The sequence below is a fragment of the Sinohyriopsis cumingii genome, chromosome 14 (genome assembly GCF_028554795.1).
Source record: "Sinohyriopsis cumingii isolate HCF-2022 chromosome 14, ASM2855479v2, whole genome shotgun sequence".
NCBI classification, from domain to species: domain Eukaryota; kingdom Metazoa; phylum Mollusca; class Bivalvia; order Unionida; family Unionidae; genus Sinohyriopsis; species Sinohyriopsis cumingii.
In genome coordinates, this window is record NC_142974.1 from 25,991,671 (window position 1) to 26,009,521 (window position 17,851).

The 17,851-nt window shown below is 43.0% G+C and overlaps 1 protein-coding gene across 1 annotated transcript; it reads right to left on the bottom strand.

Annotated features, from left to right (window-relative positions):
- Positions 1 to 14,443: 14,443 nt before the first annotated feature.
- On the bottom strand, positions 14,444 to 17,440 carry LOC149783453 (uncharacterized). Its single transcript, XM_089933116.1, has one exon. The coding sequence runs from the start codon at positions 17,396 to 17,398 to the stop codon at positions 15,359 to 15,361; it is 2,040 nt and encodes a 679-aa protein (XP_089789242.1). The 5' UTR covers positions 17,399 to 17,440; the 3' UTR covers positions 14,444 to 15,358.
- Positions 17,441 to 17,851: the final 411 nt, after the last annotated feature.

A 17,851-nucleotide genomic window follows, 5' to 3' on the forward strand; every position in this document is an offset into this window, starting at 1 on the left:
ATCGACTGTTGCATTTGCTCGTCATGAACTTCCACATCAAAAAAATTTTGATTGGGAAGGACATTGAGGACTTGGGTCGGGTGAATCATTTCTACTAAAGCCACTTCCCAATGGGCTTCGTGATCTAACTGGATGGCTTGAGGTAATTTGGCCGTGTAACAGCACAACGTGTTCTTGGGAAACACCTCCATGGAACTGTCCCTGGGTAAGGTTAAGTAAAATTGGTTTTGGTGACTCATAATTCCAGAGTTCTGTGGCTGTCCGAGGGGTTACTGGACGTCAGAGGCGTGTCTCCGTCTAAAATGGGGTTCTGGTTGTGATTGAAGTGGTGACTGGCACTGGCACTGGACACAAGGTTCCCGGGGTTCCCGTTCGAGGTGAATTTCAGGGAGGGATTACGAAGCAGGTAACCGATGCAACTGCTCAATAAAATGGTCCACAATTGTTTGTCTCCTTGTTGCAAACTCAAATTGGCGATGGCTGCCCCGATGACACAATACACCACGAAGATTTGGCAGAAAAAGACGATTTGCGTTTTAGGCACACGTTCTCCACACCACACCCACAAGGGTTGTTTTTGTAAATCTTGCACAGAAGAACTAGGTGAAGGAGGAGTGGTCGACTTAGCTGCGTCTGCTGTGTGAAAGGGCATGATGGTCACTTCTTTTTATAGTCGATGACTTGCGAAGCGTCGATCCAAGAATCAAAAGTGGGTGGATATCCTTTCCAACGTACTTTGACTTCTTTGACACGTCGTTTGCCCACTTTACGGGTTCTGCGTTCGAGAATGCTTTCGATGTCGTACACGTCGTCTTCTTTTTTGGTGACACGTTGTAACTCGGGCAAATAAAACGTTCCTTTGAGCACTTCTCCGTTCATGTCTTCCAATTTATAGACGGCAGGATGACGGCCATGCACTCGTCCAGTGACGCGAAACAATTCGGTCGTCCAGTTAGGTAAGTAACCTTTGTCGAAAGTGCGTTTGGTTTTGCCAATGCGCACCCAATCTCCTACGGCCAACTCTCCACTTTTCTTGGGGACAGCCCTCGTCGGGGACGTACCAAACAGGTGCTCAAACACCAACACTTCGTTGTCGGGAGTCACGTCTTGCGGGGCACGTCCGATGCTTCGATGGTAAGATTGGTTGTACGCTTGCACCAGGTGCGGTAAGATGTCGATGTACTTCAGAGTGTGGTGATGCGTAAAATATTTCCACATGCGTTCTTTCAAAGTGCGTTGAAAACGTTCCACGATGCTGGCTTTGGTTTCGGGATTCTCGGTGGCAAAAAAATGAATGTCACGTTTCTTTAATTCTTTTTGGAAAGCTTGGTTCAGAAATTCGGTGCCTTTGTCCGTTTGCCATCGAAGAGGGTGACGACCGCTTTGTTTCAACACCCGTTGCAGGGCTCGCACTAACTCGCTGCTCGATTTGGAAGTCAAGGGCACGACCCAGGCAAATTTGGAAAAGACGTCGATGACACAAAACAAATATTTGTAGCCACGATTGTAGCTGGCCAAATGAGAGACATCGGCTAAATCGGCTTGCCATTGATGATCGATGCCTTCCACTCGGGTGCGACTTCTGGCAAACTTGCGTCGAATGGGTTTGTGTAAAGTGTAGGTAGCTTGTTCTTGTAACCATCGTTGCACTTGAGGTAAACGGAGACTTTTCAGTCGCGTTTTGGCAGCACGATACAATTTTTGAACTCCTGCGTAACCTGCAGGATGGGAGGGATCGTAGTAAATGCTGGCTAAGACTTTTTCCATTTTTTTGTGTTGGTTGGTGTGTTAATAAGACACCCACTCTTGGAGGATGCTACTCTTTTTCTCTTGGGGTATTTTCTTGGATTGCAATGCTTTGCGTGTGCGGCCAGCAATAGGTGTCGAAGAGGAGAAGGATGTCTGAGCGGGGGATATCGGTTCTTGTTTCACTTCTGTCTTCACTTCTGTCTTCACTTTCTTTTTCTCTTGTGAGGAAGAAGGGGTGGCCATCATCTTTTTAATCCATCCAATTCTGGAGGTAGGTGGTGTTGTTAACTTGCGTACTTTTTCTGGTGGAGTTTGAAACCCTTCCTCTTCTTTCCTTTTTCTGTCTTGGTCACGGGTACTGGTGGTACTGGTACTGGTACTGGTGATGGTGCTGGACTTTTCATCAAGGTCTTAAAATCTTTCAGAGTGGGTAGAGCTGTTTCGTCTAAAGCTTTCTGGTGAAAGAGTTGCAGTCGTTGCAAGAGTTGACCGTACTTTTGCGATTTTTCTGTTTCGGACAAATCTTGGCGATCCATCAAGGACTGCAATTCGTGTTGTAACTGGGACATCTCGCTCAAATGGGGATTCGGAGGTAATTGCGGGGTGTGTTGTTCTTGCCACCGATGGTATTCCATCCATCGTTTGTAAGGCACTAAAGCTAGTTTTCGTCCTTCCATGGGGTTGTCAGGGGTCGATTCTGAGATCTTGGGACTTCCGAGGCCTTTTTATCTTGCTCCCACCAGTCCTCCCAACATGGTTCCCAAGACTCCTTTCAGTATGGGGCCTAACAAGAGAGGTAAAATACCTCCACGTTGCACTAACATCTTCTTTTTTGACGAATGTGAATTTTCTTTTGAACCATTTGGCGAAGAACGTGACGATGTTTGCCTAAGCATTGTTTCTGGTGTTTGGACAAAGGGATCGTGCCTTTCAAAACGTTCAAACAACATTCGCACACGGTATCGATGACCTCTTTGGAGGCTGTTTGAATGAGTTTTTTTCGTAGGGGTGGAGAAGCTTTGGACAGGACAGATAACATGTCCCCATGTTTGGCTAAACGTGGTGGCAGTCCTTTCCTTTTCTTTCCTTGGGGTTTTCTGGAGGGTGACATCTTTGAGTCTTCAGGAGCACCAAAAAATCACTGATACCCGACTTGGTCACAGGCCTTTTTTATACTGGAACGCGTCGCCACTGATTGTCTTTACGTCGTATTAGTTTGAGGACAGGCATGACACGTCGTGCAGGGGTACGTAACGGACTAAATCGAGCCTGTTCTTGCTTGGACAAATCCAGTAAACTTTGTAACATGCCCGATCTTTCTTGAACTTTGATTTTGGGAGAAGGTACTTTGTGAGCAGCAGCCACTGCCACTAAATTGGAGGGTCCTGCCACTGGGGAAGTTCTTTTGGGGGTCATCAACGGAGAAGTTATTGGTGTGATCAACGCCTCCAAGTACTCTTCAGTTCTGGGTGTCATTAACGGAGAAGTGGACAAACGTGAAGCTGCCGGAGACGCAGTCACTGCCGTGGCAGGTCGTGGTTTGCGAGTGTAAGGTTGCGTCCTGGCCGAAGTGCCTCTCTTGCGACTAGTTTTCTGTGGACTTTTCTTTTTCTGGGGGCTTCTTTTCTTTTTCCGGGGTGGTGGTGGTGTCTGGTCAGAGGAGGGTCCTGCCACTGGAGAAGTTCTCCTTGGGGACCTGGCCTTTTTCTTCTTGGGGCTTCGTTGGACTTTTGTCTTGGGTATAACTTTGGGGGCATTAGGATCCCATCTTAAGAGTGAGCGAATGATGACCCCTCCTAGAGTACCGCTCCCTCCAGGTTTCAAAATGATTTGTTTTTTGGTTTGAGTGTCGATGCGGGGATCGGCCAGTTGGACCAAAGCGACTTTGTTTCGATCGAAAAAGCGTTTGGTTTGATGAGGAATCTGAATGATTCCTTGGAGTAATTGACGTGCCGTCACCGTGAACCATCGTAAGACTTCTTTGAGACTAGCTTCTAAGACACGAGCTCGTGTTTGTGGATTTTTTTCTCGACTGATGCCATACAAGGCAAGAATCAATTTGACGGGAAGATACGACTGAAGGGACGTCATGTTCGCACTGTGTGAGACAGACGAAAAAGGGTCTGAGGTTTTTATAGATTTTTTTATGGGGAGTGAAATGAAGTCGAGGACGGAGACGTGTACAGGACAGGCCCTCCGTCTTGGCACCAGTGGTGAAACAAGTGGGTTCGAAATCGCAAATCCTCGGGAGTCGTAGGTTTCAAATCGACGAGTAAATAGGCGTGTGGCGTTTGAGTGGCATCGTCGTACGCCTGAGTCAGCCAAGGCGTTCCTAACTGTTTGGCTAAGACTTGCACTTGCGATTTATCTCGAGGGCTTTTAAACAAGACCACGTAATGCGCATTGAGACTGATGGTGCGATGGGCTTTACTTTGTTGAAACAAATTTTGGGTGATGTAAACGACACTGGCATTACGGTGATGCCCTTTGCGCGTGAACCACAGTTTAATTTCTTCTTCGTCTTCTCCTAATATGTCGTCGAAAATGACCAAATGGGTTAGACGGGAGTCAGAGACGATGCCGTCGTCTTCTTTAGGAATGCCTTCCACAAACACGATGGAATCGCCTTGACTTTCTCGCAAGAGGCTGTACGCCGATTGCCACTCTTTGTAACACCACACGATTCGTTGAGGGGGTCGATCGATCAAATGATGTTTATGTTCGATCAAACGTTTGACGAATTCGGTTTTGCCTGAACCGCTAGGTCCAGCAATGAGCATGTTAAAGGGATGGCGAAGATACAAAGCCTCCCAGCTGGCACGATCTAAGTGTTCGTCGATGACTTTGACAGTAGAGGAAGAGGGAGCAGAGACAGCAGAGGTAGCCATGGTGTGAGAAATGTCACTTGTGACACGAAAAACAAACAAGACAAGAGTTTATATACTTTTTCAGAACACGTTTATTGAATGTTTCAAACATAAATACGAAAGACAAGAATGCATAAAAGCCAAAGGCTTAAGTACAAGAATAAAAGGCACATGATAACCATGAACGTGGAATAAACACAAGTGTCTGTACAACATGTTTTGGGTAAAGTTCTAACCAGTTCTATAGTAGGGGTAAGGTCACACAATTGTCCTCCCGAAAGGGTCTTTCAGGCCTGTCCAGGACAGTCCTGTCCTGGGTGACGGGTTCTTCTGGCACCGTCACTAACACAGGTTGAAAAGTAACTTTTTTCCTTGAATAACTCTCGTGCATACTGGGCCACCTCTTGTGCCCAAACCTCAAAACCCTGGTCTCGGTGATGTCCAACATTTGACTCCTAACCAATCTGGTTTCTTTTTCGTCAACGACATGGTAAGTTACTTCAATGAACAATGAACTATCGATCTTGCCTAGGGTTCCTTTTCATATACAGACCAATACCGACGTGACCGTACGGTAAGGTGAAGTGATTGGGAAGTCGCACTCGCTTCTGGTATACAATTTGATAGACTTTTTCCAAGGGTCGACTGACGATGTGTTGAGTGGGTAAACGTACAATCTTGTTCGGTTGATAGGTGGTCACTTTAAAGTTTCCATCCTCTCCCGATTGCAAGGCTTCTTTCAATACCCCAAAGTTGACCACTCGACTGGTACGATGATTCAGAGTCAGTCCTTTCACTTTGCACGTCGTGTGCACTTCTCCTTGTTTGTCACGGTATTCGTAGCCGTAATTTTTGGGACCACCACTGACGAAACTTAGAATCTTGTCGTCGGGATGCTCGTCTGTCCAGGCTCCTAAACGGTCTCCTTCGATGTCAGGGTGCTGTTGAATCGGGTGATGGATGTAAATGCAACTGTCCGTGTCAAAGTACAGGACTCGTTCTTCTAACAGTTCTAAAGCTTCGTACAATTTTAAGCGAGCATGAGCTGTCACGTAAGCCGCAATGATGACATTTCCAAAAGGGTCGTCTTGTACAAAGTCCAGATCTTCTTCGTAATTGACCAAGATCAAATTCTCTCGAACGACGTCCACGTGTTTCATGTATTTGGTTTTGTCGTGAATCATCTGGAAGTAGCGGGAAGGTTCTGTCAAATATTCCGTCTTGGGTAAACACGGTCGTTGTGCCATTTTACCCCACAAGCAATTTAACATCACTTTGGCAAACGATCGCCTGCCTTCGTTTTTTTCGATGTGGTCTAAAGAGATGCCTTCTTGTTCGTAGTATTTCTCTTTGAATTGTATTTGGTCTTCGGGAGTGTGACACCAGGAAGGATAGCCGCTGGCTTCTTGTTTCAGTTTCAAAAAGGCATCCACGTAGTCGGCGAAAATGCCTTTCTGAGTAGGGTCACCCTTGTAGTACTGTTGTGTCTTGGGAAAGTGGCAAATTTCGTACACTTCTAACAGTTGGTATTCCATGTCCAGAGCTTTGAACAATTCCACGCTGACCCAGGTTCCCGTCAAGGCACGTTCTTCCTGGCTGTGATGGCAATGTTGGTCCTGGTTGCACGTTTCGGCACAAGTACGGCACAAGGGAAACATCAGTTTGCCTTGACAATGGTGAGGTAAGACGGGATGGTATAGGTTCGTGGGAGGCAAAACTTTACACTTGATCAAGCCTTCGTATTGTCGAATGTTTTTCAGGTCAATGTGTTCCGTCAACAATTGCGGGTGCCCTACAGGAAAGCGACAATATTTGCACACGTAGGGATACAGCGAACACACGTCCAAGTATTTGATTTCTTCTCCTTTCTCTTCGTCGGCTTGGTACAGCAAACAGGTGGCATTGGTCCTTCCTCCGTACAAACTATCCCTCGGGTTCAGCGGGTCCATGAACTGGTAACTTTCCACGAGGCGTTTAAACTCGGGATCGGTTTTCAAACGGTGATCGTACTCGTGTTCCCACATTTCCACCACTTGGTATCCTTGCTGTTCTAACTTTAGGCGTCGCTGACAAGTGTCCTGGTACAAGTCTTCCATGGTTCGTTGCAAAAACTGATTTTTAGTGTCACGGTCAGGGTAACAGACGGGACATCCGTGAAATAAGCAACCGTTAAACTCGTACACGATCTTGGGGTTTTCTAAGTCCCAGCCATCTACCGAATACGTTCCGATGGTCTTTTCGCCTCCTCCGTTGCGGGCATGCTGAATCCATTTGCCTTCCTTGTCGCACAAGTAATGTAACCAACGTAGGGCTTTGACCGAGTATTGACGCTTGACATAGTGGGTCGTTTGAGGACTGATGACAGCCACGGTGTTTTCAGGCATGAATCGTTGGCGGTACACTAAGGAACACGCTTTGGCAATGGTGCAAGCTTCTTTCAAAGGATCGACCCCTCCGTGTTCCATGAACAGTTCTCGAAATTTTCCACAGCAACGTCGTAAAATGTCCACGTCGGAACGACAATACTTTAACATTTCTTCCTGAAAGTCGAAGGGGTCAGAGGCATGAGCCTGGTACCAAATGTAGAAAGCTTCTCGTTGTTCGGTACGCATGTTGTCGGGGTCGTAATAGTGAGCCTCAGGCAAATGGGTAGAACGGCATGTTGATTGGCTTCTGTATTGAAAAAGTGTGGAAAGTACCCTTTAGCCATTTCTGTCATTCCAAACGTTTTAGGCATTCGACTCAAAGGCATGGCCAAGTAACTCATCGAATCTTTAAACTGTACTTGTCCCACTTGCATGAAAATGATTTTGGCTCCGTTCAAAGTGACTTTAGGACGCTCGGTGCCTTGTTCCGCATAGTACCTCAAAAGAAACTGTCCATCGTATCCGGAGAAATTGTGAGCCATCACCGTGGCATGACGATGACAATCTCCGTAACGTTCGATGTCCTCTTGGCTCCACGTCTTGTCGATGGGGTCTAAGAGCCATTGGGCAAAATCGGCTAACGTGTTTGGTCCCCGAAAGATTTTTTCACGCCCTCCGGGAATCTTGCTGCAGTGAGGGCAATGACTGAAGATAGGTTCTTGAATGCACTTCTCGCACGCTCGATGAGCCACGCAGAAATTAGGAATGTGAATGCCGGTCTCTTGCATACATTCGAAATCGAAAAAGATGAAATTGCCTTTCTTCTTGTGACCGTCCTCTTTCTCTGGTGGGGGTTGGTATTTTTGCACGTAGCATTGGTGTTCCAAGTCCACGATGCGGTGACAAATGTGACATTTTTTTTTCCTTAACATACGTGTGCCTTGGTACTATTGGTACGTATGCCTTGTCTACACGTAGGGCACAATCTCAAGAGTTGACAAGCACATTTCTGCTGTGAACCTTGCGTCTTCAGATGTTGTTGGTAACAGGTAGGACTGACAAACGTGCGCAAACAAGTCGAACAAGGCACTGGTCCTTCGCTCAGACAGGGTGGAGAGGCCAAACATCCTGGGCATTTCATTCCACAATGCTTGTGTTGCTCTCGATTGTTATAACCATAGTCATATTTCTCACAATAATAACTGTATCCCAGGAATCCAGTGATACTGGTAATGGTATCGAAATGGTCATCGTGATGATAGACATGAATGTATTTTCCGTCCTTAAAATCTTGGCCTCGAAACAACAGAGTTCCACGCATTTCTTGAGGGTGCACTTTCAAGGTGTAGCGTGGAGCTAGGGAATCTTGCAATTTTTGCATCTCAGGAATGCCACAGGGTGTGTCTTTGGACAGTCCGGCTTGTTGTAACAGGAGTTCTGCTTCGTTTCGTTGTTTGGCTCGATCGCATCGTTGAATAGTTTTCCAGGTTCTTTTCCATTCTACCGTGTCGTTCTTGTTGGCATAGGTTCGTCCCACCACGATGGCACGGGCTAAACACATCTGGTCTTGAGGGTTGTTAATTCGGACGAGACTCTTTTTGGTGTTGCGAAGGTCGTCCACCAATAACATCTTTTGCATCCAGTTCCTTGAGGAGGAGAGACGTGGGCCATTTTCAGTGTGGCTTTACCATCGGTGATGTCAAACAGGTCATTAGATTGTTGCACCTGTTGTATCTTGTCCATGACTTTGGAAGGGGTCAGTTCTGCGGGTCTGCTAAACTCGATCCAAACAGGGGATTTCAAACCGTCGTGATCTATGGATAGTGTCAAGCGATCGTCTTCTTTGGCTTGACATTGTCGCTTGAGTGCGGCGAGCAAAGAATCCCACATCTCGGTGATAAACCCTTCTGCTTTCTCCAAGGGTACGTCGGCCTTGAAATCTTTAAACTTCACCGTGTAGGTGTAAGCCGTGGTTCTAAATTTTCTAGAGGAGCGCTTTTCCGTCTCTCGAGTGGAATAGTACTTTTCAGGGTTGACTAAGGGTGGTGAACTTGGTTTAGAGGGTTCGGATTCTGGTTCACTCATGTCCTCTTCAAAATCACTGGCATGAATTTGTGCCAAGATTTCAGCCCTGGTACGAGGCGATAGATCACGTTTCTGCCTCTTACTTTCTTCTTCTTCTTCTTTCTTCTCGAATGAATGGGATCGTTTCATCTTGAGTGCAAAACGTCAAATGACTCAAGTTTAAACACCATAGACTAATTTATAGTCTTGGCAAACCAGCGTATATAAAATGGGTGTGTGTCTTGTCCTTTCACTATTCATTTCACTCTCAAGCCGAGCACAACGATGGAAGAGACTACCCGGATGGAACGTTTCGTCAGAGCTTTGCGAGGGGTCATTAGAAAATTCTCTTCAGACCAGCCGACGGACTACTCTCCTTCCTTTCGAGATAAAAGTCAAGATACTTGCTATATCTGTCAGAAGAAAGGGCATTGGTCTTCAGAGTGTCCAGACCGTCAAAAAAAAAAAAAAAAACAGGGGCTAAAAAAGACAAAAGTCAAGATACCTGTTATTATTGTAAAGAAAAAGGACATTGGTCTCCAGATTGCCCAAAAAAGAAACAAGAGGAGTCAGAAGAAAAGAAGGATTCTTCAGAAGAAGAGAGGGATTCTTCGAAAGAAGAGAGGGATTCTTCAGAGGAAGAAGAGGAAGAAAGAAGACAATTCTATTTAAAAGAGGCAAAGAAGCAGGAGAAGAAAAGAAGAAGGGAAGAAAATGAGGAAAAAACGGTGAAGAAATTGAAAAAACAGAGAGACTAAATAAGGAGAAAGAAGAAGTGTAAGAACTTTTTAAAGTGTTCTGTGGTGAATTGTGAATTGGATTGTAAAAAATGGATAAAAGAATACATGAATGATATAAGGTAAGTGTCTTTGAGTTTTGATTTTAAAATAAGAAGCTACACTCAAGCACTCATACACAGACACGTACTATAAGGGTAAAATGGGTGGGGTTTATTTTTGAGTTATTGGCAAATTGAAATTGTATTTCCTTTCGAGAAATGTGGGTGGCCCTGAAATGGGCCTTTTTTCTTTATGGTGTAGGAGTGAGTTTAACCAATCAACTTTAACTGCCTTAAGCCTTTGCCACGGCCAAGGCCTACTTCTGATGATTGGGTTGAAATCACTAAGGGTGGTACGACAGGCTTAGTCACAGGGTTGGCGTGTTTAGCTCGGGAAGGTCGTATTCTCTTCGGTCGTGATAAAGAAGTCTGATACATTTGTTTCAGACTTCTTAACTCCGCTAAAATGTCCAACAGTACCGTAGCCGTTTGATTTTCACCCTCTTGTTTATTTGCTGCTACTTCTTCTTGCTGTTGTTGCTGTTGTTTTTTTCTTACCTCTTCTTGTTGCTGTTGCTGTTGCTGTAGGAGAAAAGCTTGTTCCGCTTCCTTTTGTCGTTGCATAAATTTCTCCAGTTCTTCTTTCTGTCTCTGTCTAAAATTCTCCACTTGCGGTAATGAAGAAGGTAACGAAGGTTCCGGAACAAATTCTTGCGAGGTAAGAAAATCCACAAAATCCCAATGTACCTCTTCTGAAAGTAAGTCCGGGTTCCCTTGGGCAGTCTCCCCTGCTGGTGCACCCCAATGGATCGTTTTCTGAGTTTCCGTCATGTTGAATCACTGTCGCATAGATTGACTGCACACAAGCGCTAACGAATCTATATAGACCACGTGACGTCACAGACTGCTCTCTTCGGATTGGATGCGAGCTGACTGAATTTTGTAACGCGTGTTCGGATTGGTGAATGAATTCAATCCGTTTCAATCCTTCCTGTACCTATAAATAAGCGCAGTTCACTGCATTGATTCACTTGTTCTCGTCGCTTCAAGATGTGGACCGATGTGCAATCTTCTACGCTTGTGTCTTCCATGATGTTTAGGACGGACATGCTCATGTATGTCCGATCCAAGTGGACCATTGTCCACAGGACAAACACCAGCCTGTGGATACGTAGGATCTACGTTGAAAGACAAGGATGCCTGAAAAGAGTGCTGATTTACGGACCAACAGTGAGACGTAGCCTAAGGACAAGAAGAAGACCAATGCGGTACCATTTATGTTAATGAATACATTAACATAAACCCAAAGGCCCTTTTCAGGGCCAGCCATATTTCTCGAAAAGAGATAGCCTTTCCATTGCCTACCCCTTTTTTAAATTTAAATTTAAATTTAAATTTAAAAAAAAAATCCCAAAAGCCCGAACTCTATTCCCCATGTTAATTTCCCCTTGTCGCTAGACAGACCCACACTATAGTTCCATGTTAAATTCCCCTTGTCGCTAGAGTGACCCACGATTTATTCCCATGTTAATTTCCCGTGTAGCTAATCTGACCCACGATTTTTCGCCATGTTAAATTTCCATTGTCGCTAATCTGATCCAGGGGTCTCTGTAATGCTAATTCCCATTGTCGCTAATCTCACCCCATTTACTACTTACATGTCTGCGGCATGATGTCCCAGTGCTAGATATCACTGTAAACTGCCACACTGCAGACATTGTAGCGATATGACTGAAATCTTTTTTAAGGCTACGTCACAAATCCAAATTACACACGCTCAAGTTGTTTGCTCTTCTTGTTTCGATCACATGGGGACACTGTTCAAATTTGAACACTTAATTTTGTTTGGAAGCGGTGTCCTGCCGCCGCATCCAATGAAATTCACAGACCCAAATTCACAGACACACTGTCCCAAATAATAATAATAATGAGGACTTTGTATAGCGCCTAATCTTTAGAAGATCTAAGCGCTTTACAACATTAGACAACACCTATAAGATAAAAAAACCATATAATAATATGATTACAAAAACAAACACCATGAAATTAGAAAACATTAAAAACAACATGCTGAGAATATTTCAGGTAGGAAATATTATTAGGTCTTTAAGTTTGTTCTTGCAGTCGAAATAAGTGAGTTTTGAGAGCCCTCTTGAATGTGAACACTGTGTCTCTGTGTGTCTAACTTCGGTGGGCAATTCATTCCACGTTGCTGGGCCCTGGTGTGCAAAAGAACGCTGTCCATATTGCTTTGTTTTTATAGTGGGAATAATGAGTATACGATTGTCAGAAGATGAGCGTAAGTATCTTGCTGGTGTGTGTACACTTGGGTGAGATCGGATAGGTATGTTGGACTAGAGTCCGACAGTGAAATGTAGCACAGAGAACAAATTTTGTGTTTGATTCTGGATCGAATGGATAGCCACTGTAGGGTACAGAGCAGCGGGGAGGTGTGCTCTGATCGTGGTACTCTAAGTATGATCCGAGCAGCTGTGTTTTGAACTTTTTGATGTTTCTGGAGTAGATATTGAGATGAACCAGACAGAATTGAGTTACAATAGTCCAGTCTTGAAAGTACTAATGAACACAAGTGTTTTAGTGGCATCAACTGAAAGATATTTGCGAATTGAGCTGATGTGTCTCAGCTCAAGATATGCAGCCTTTCATATGTTCATGACATGTTTGTGCAAAGTGAGAGTACTGTCCAGAGTAACACCTAGGTTTCGTACTGATTGTGTGAAATTAATATTGGCGTTGCTGATATTTATTGTTTGAGGTAAAGGGTGTGAATGAGAAAGTCTTTGTGTTGTGATCAGAATGGCCTCACTTTTATGATCATTCATCTGCAGCTTGTTACAAGTCATCAATGATTTCACATCAGAAATGCACCTGTCTACACCTTGGATGGTAGCATCAACTTCAGTTGGGTGGCTAGATTTGTATATTTGGGTGTCATCAGCGTACAATTGGTGAGACACTGGATGATGATGTATGACACTTGAGAGCGAGTGAGTGTACAGAATGAAGAGAACAGGTCCAAGAACAGACCCCTGTGAAACACCACAACATAGATCAACTGGGCTGGAGTGTATTCCATTTGCAGATACAATTTGTGTCCTGTTGACCAAGTAGGACTTGAACCACGGTAAGGCTGTATCATGAATGCCAAATACATGCTGGAGACGGTGAAGTAATATATCATGGTCTATTGTGTCAAATGCTGCAGACAAATCAAGGAGGGTGAGGACTGTAATGCCATTAACTACTTTTAGAAGATTAGTTTCAGTACTGTGGCAAGGGCGATATGCAGATTGTACATTGCTAAAAAGGCTATTTGAATTTAGATGAGATAAAAGCTGGGATAGAACAACCTTTTCTAAGATTTTTTAAATGAATGGGAGATTAGAAACTGGGCGGTAGTTCTTCAAATCGTCATGGTCTAGTGTTGGTTTAATCAGCAGAGGCTTTACAATGGCAGTTTTGAAAAATGATGGGAATTACCCAGATGAGAGAGAGGTATTAATAACATCTGTTATTGAAGGCAATACTGGATCTAAGCACTCAAGCAGCAGTGATGTTGGAATTGGATAAAGTTCACGTGACTTTGGTGCTCTCTTCATCACGATTGTACGTACGAAATCCATAGAGACAAGTTCAAATGCTGCTAATGGTTGCCGCTCAAATTCTGTATCCCAACTTTATGGTGAGGACGAGTCAATTGAAATTGTGGTGTCAAGCTTATCTCTAATGGTGTGTACTTTGTCACGGAAGAAATTTGCAAACATGTCCGGAAGGTCGACTGGAGAGGAGGTAGTTGGAAGTGGTGTTGATTTATTCTTTGATATTAGCTTGTTAGTAATCTAGAAGAACTGGAACTTTCCATGATCTTAGTAGTGTAGTGGGCTGATTTCGCTGCATGGACTATATTTGTGACATTCTTCTTAGCGACTTCATAGATTTGCTTATGAATAGTGAGTCTGGTGGAAAGCCAGAGCCTCTCAGCTTTACGGCGGTCTCTTTTTGCAGTGCGACGCTGGTCCCTAACACTGCTATACCATGGAGAACACTTTTGAATTGATACTCTGCACTTGGTAGCTGGGGCATGTTTGTCAAGTAATGGACGCAGACAGTTATCGAGTTGTTCTGTGGTAGGAGGTAAGCAAGTTGTTAGGTTAGCTTGGATGTCGTGCATTAGTTTGGTTCTATTTATCATACGGAGGTTTCTCTTAGTAGCAGATAACGGTGGAGGGTTAAGGACTGATACGTCAAGATGGCATATAATGCAGAGGTGATCTGATGCAAGGTCATGGGATACCAGGGAGGACCGTAGAATGTTTTCATCAGGCCTATGAATGTCAATAACGAAGACGTGCACATTGAATGTGAAACTGACGCGGATATCATTCGTGACGTTGTGCGGAAGGATCCATAGTATATATAAGTTTATATATAATACAACCGTCTTGCGACTGAGTAAGCAATTGTACTAAAATATTGCATTTCTCAAAATAACCCACAAGTAAAAAGAACATTTTCAAAAATTCAACTCTATGCTTTTTTTTCGAACATCTTTGAACAGCACATATTAGGAGTTTCGGGTTCCTAAAAGAACTCTGAGGACATTTTTAAGATTTCTCTAATCACGATTTTACATTACCATTTGCAGCAAAGAGGAAATGTTAGTCACCAGGTGTTATTTATGTTATTCAATAAATTCTATGTTCACCACGTGACCTCAGCTGGCTCTACGCCGATTGGTTAATATATATCTTGACGAAGTGCAAATCAGCCCATGGCCAGTTCAGCATATCATAATATTTTGTCTGACTACTTGGACATATTAGATGCAGCATTGTTTCAATAGAGATTCGTACTTCAATATGAAAATATGAAATTCAATCACAATAACTACATCATATACACCTGCCATGTATACATATATATGTTACCATAACCTAATTAATATTATATCGTGGTTGCTATATACGTTTATATAAAGTTTTATATGTATACATGAATTTTGTGAAATTAGTAGCAGATGCGTATGAATTAGTTCGGTTTAAATGAAAGAGGTTTTTAAGGTAGATGAAGTTAATTAAAACATAAGGAAAATTCGCAAATATTTACGTTATAAAAGATTGACATATACGATGAAATAACAAATGCTTTTCAGAAGGCATAGATTGATCTTGTTGCGATAATTGTAAAATTCAGGTCAGCTGGTTGCTTGTAATTGCAGGAAATCACTCATGTGTTTTTTGTGTGCACGGGGTGTCCCAATTATAGTTTTAAGATTATATAACCTGAGCCCAAATAAATGAAAGAAATGTTTATTTCAGATTTCGTTGTGTTCATTTATTTCGCAGCATTTGATATTCACAGGTACTATTTATAGTCAATGTAGCAGAATGTAACTTATTTGTGGAAACAAATAGTTTCTCTTAATATTCCAATATTATGACATCTTTCCTGTTGTTTACTGGGTCACTTGAGCAATGTTTTGCTCTAGAAATAGGTAAGAAAGTCCACATTTATCAAACACATAGGTCATACACTTCTACAATATCGCATCGACCATAAGTCACAATGAAACTGTCCTTATCTGTGTACAATCTTATCATGAGCGGAAACTTCTTTTCTTCTTTCTTTGATATAAGCGTCTTAATGAGTTTCCCTTCTGCTGATATCTGCTGGACAGACTGTGAGCTAAATCCACACAAGTAAATGTTTCCCTCTCTATCATTGTCGATACCGGCTGGTTTTGTCATGTCCTGATTCATGTAGGTGTAAAGGACATTCCAATTCATATTGTAGGCTACAAGTTTATGCCCATTGTGATACAATATATATATGATTGAGTTAGTTCTATCTGGTTTGACATAAAGAGGATCAATAAGTTGGTCAGCTTGATAATTATTTGGTCGGACGGTCCTGATCTCCTTTCCATGCATATCTAATATTAGGATAGTATGTTCATCTTCAGATGTAGTTATCACCAACTGGTCCTTCACTACTGCTATACCCCAACACTGTAGCCTCGTTTTGATATCCCTGACCTTCAGCATCTTGTCCGTGATCCATATGATCTGGATTGTTTTACGACGTGGAATCGTCACGGCCACCTCGGTGTCAGATAATGAGCAAACAGACCATGGACCACCTTGTAATGTCACACTGTCTTGATACTTATAATCTTGTCCAAACAACTTAATATTGGAATTTATACAATCAGTCAGTAGTATTCTGCTATCCTTTAAGTGCACAATGTCTGATATGTGACACAAACTTGTATCCCCCCATATCTTGACGTTAAACTCTGACACCTTCACAGCTTCCCTTTCTCTTAGTGTAGTTCTGACAGTCGCACTCACGCTACTTTTCTGAAACTGTGTTTCATCAAAGCCTGGACAAGGTGGGAAATCACATTCTTTGCAAATCAAATTTACCTTCCCAAGTTCGTTGATGGTATTCACGAATGTCTGAAAAGTTTTATCAACATCCAAAGCCATTCTGACCTCTTTAATGTCCTTTTGATATTCAGATATAGCTCGAAAATACCTACGCTGAGTTTGATCCAAATTGTGGAGCATAATGAATTTCTGGATCTCTGACCCGTGGAGCATAACGAGTTCAAGTTTGGCACGATCACTGTCGATAGCGGTAATCAAACTTTTTCCCTTGGCTTCTTGGGTTTGAAAGTTTAAATTTTCAGACTTGTTATTACTTTCTAGAGATGCAATGATATCATCTTCAAGTTTTTGTATCTTTGCAATAAGCTGGACTTTGAGAGAGTGAATATATTCCAAAATGTCGGTCCTGTCCTTTTGAATGTTGTCTGCATGTACCTTGATCTTCTGCACTATCTGCCTTAAATGTTCCTCATACTTACAAAGGTTAGTATGTACTTCTTTTGATGTCTTTTTAACATCAAAAGACTTGAGCATGTCTTCGAGCATGATAACTCGATCGCATTTTCGATGTTCCAGAAATCCACAAGTATTACAGCACATTATTTTGTGATCACCGCAAAAGAATTTGATACGTTCATCAGAATGCCTGGGGCATACTTCTATGGTGGACAGATTGGGTATCACGGACCAAGACCCATCACCATCACTTAGGTTTTTGACCTCATGCCGACGCAATGAAGGGAATCCATCGTGATACAATCTACATGTCTTGCACATATATTGGAAACATTCCTTACATAAACACGCTGCTAATGATTCTTTTCCCTGTTCTACACACTGGTCACAAGATTTCCCTGTATGTCCCTGTCCTACTGAGACATCTAATAAGGAAGATACAATATTGTTTACAGGTAATGATTCCGCCCACTGTTCGATGTTGATATTTGGATCAGATGAAGATGTATCCGCTCTGCACACCGGACAAGGAAAACATACCTGAGGAGTTCCCTTCTGGATCACCTTGTTGTTTATATGTGACTGTAGACATGAAGCGCAATACGTATGTCCACAAGAGAGAACTTTGGGTATTTTGAATGTCTCCAAACAAATCGGACATTGTAAGATTTGTGAGAATCGTGCCTCTGCTTGTAAAGCGGTCGCCATTTTGCCTATTTTAGTCACCGGTTTATTTGCTACGTGCACAAGTATTATCTTCTACCTGGCATTATCTGACCTACTTGAGGGTATCTCTTCTATTAATATCTAATACATAGCCAGGTATACCAGGCACACCGTCGGGGATCATAAACTTCATTACCGTGTTTTTATTTAAGTGACATTAAGATACGTCGACTAAGCTCATGCTTGCGTAAACAAATAACCAAGATTGTCTGATAGTAGGAAAGGAACGATAATGCTAAATAGACAATACACTTTCAATGCTCATGTAAACAACCCGATGATGGTATTGACTTGTCGCTTGTGCATACACAATGATTTAATGTATAGACTCGGCAAGTGTAAGCCGATGTAGATTACGTTCTTTGTTTGTCGGTGTTATTATATGCCACTTTTCATATCATGAATATTTCCAACACGAATTTATCATTTTCGCCT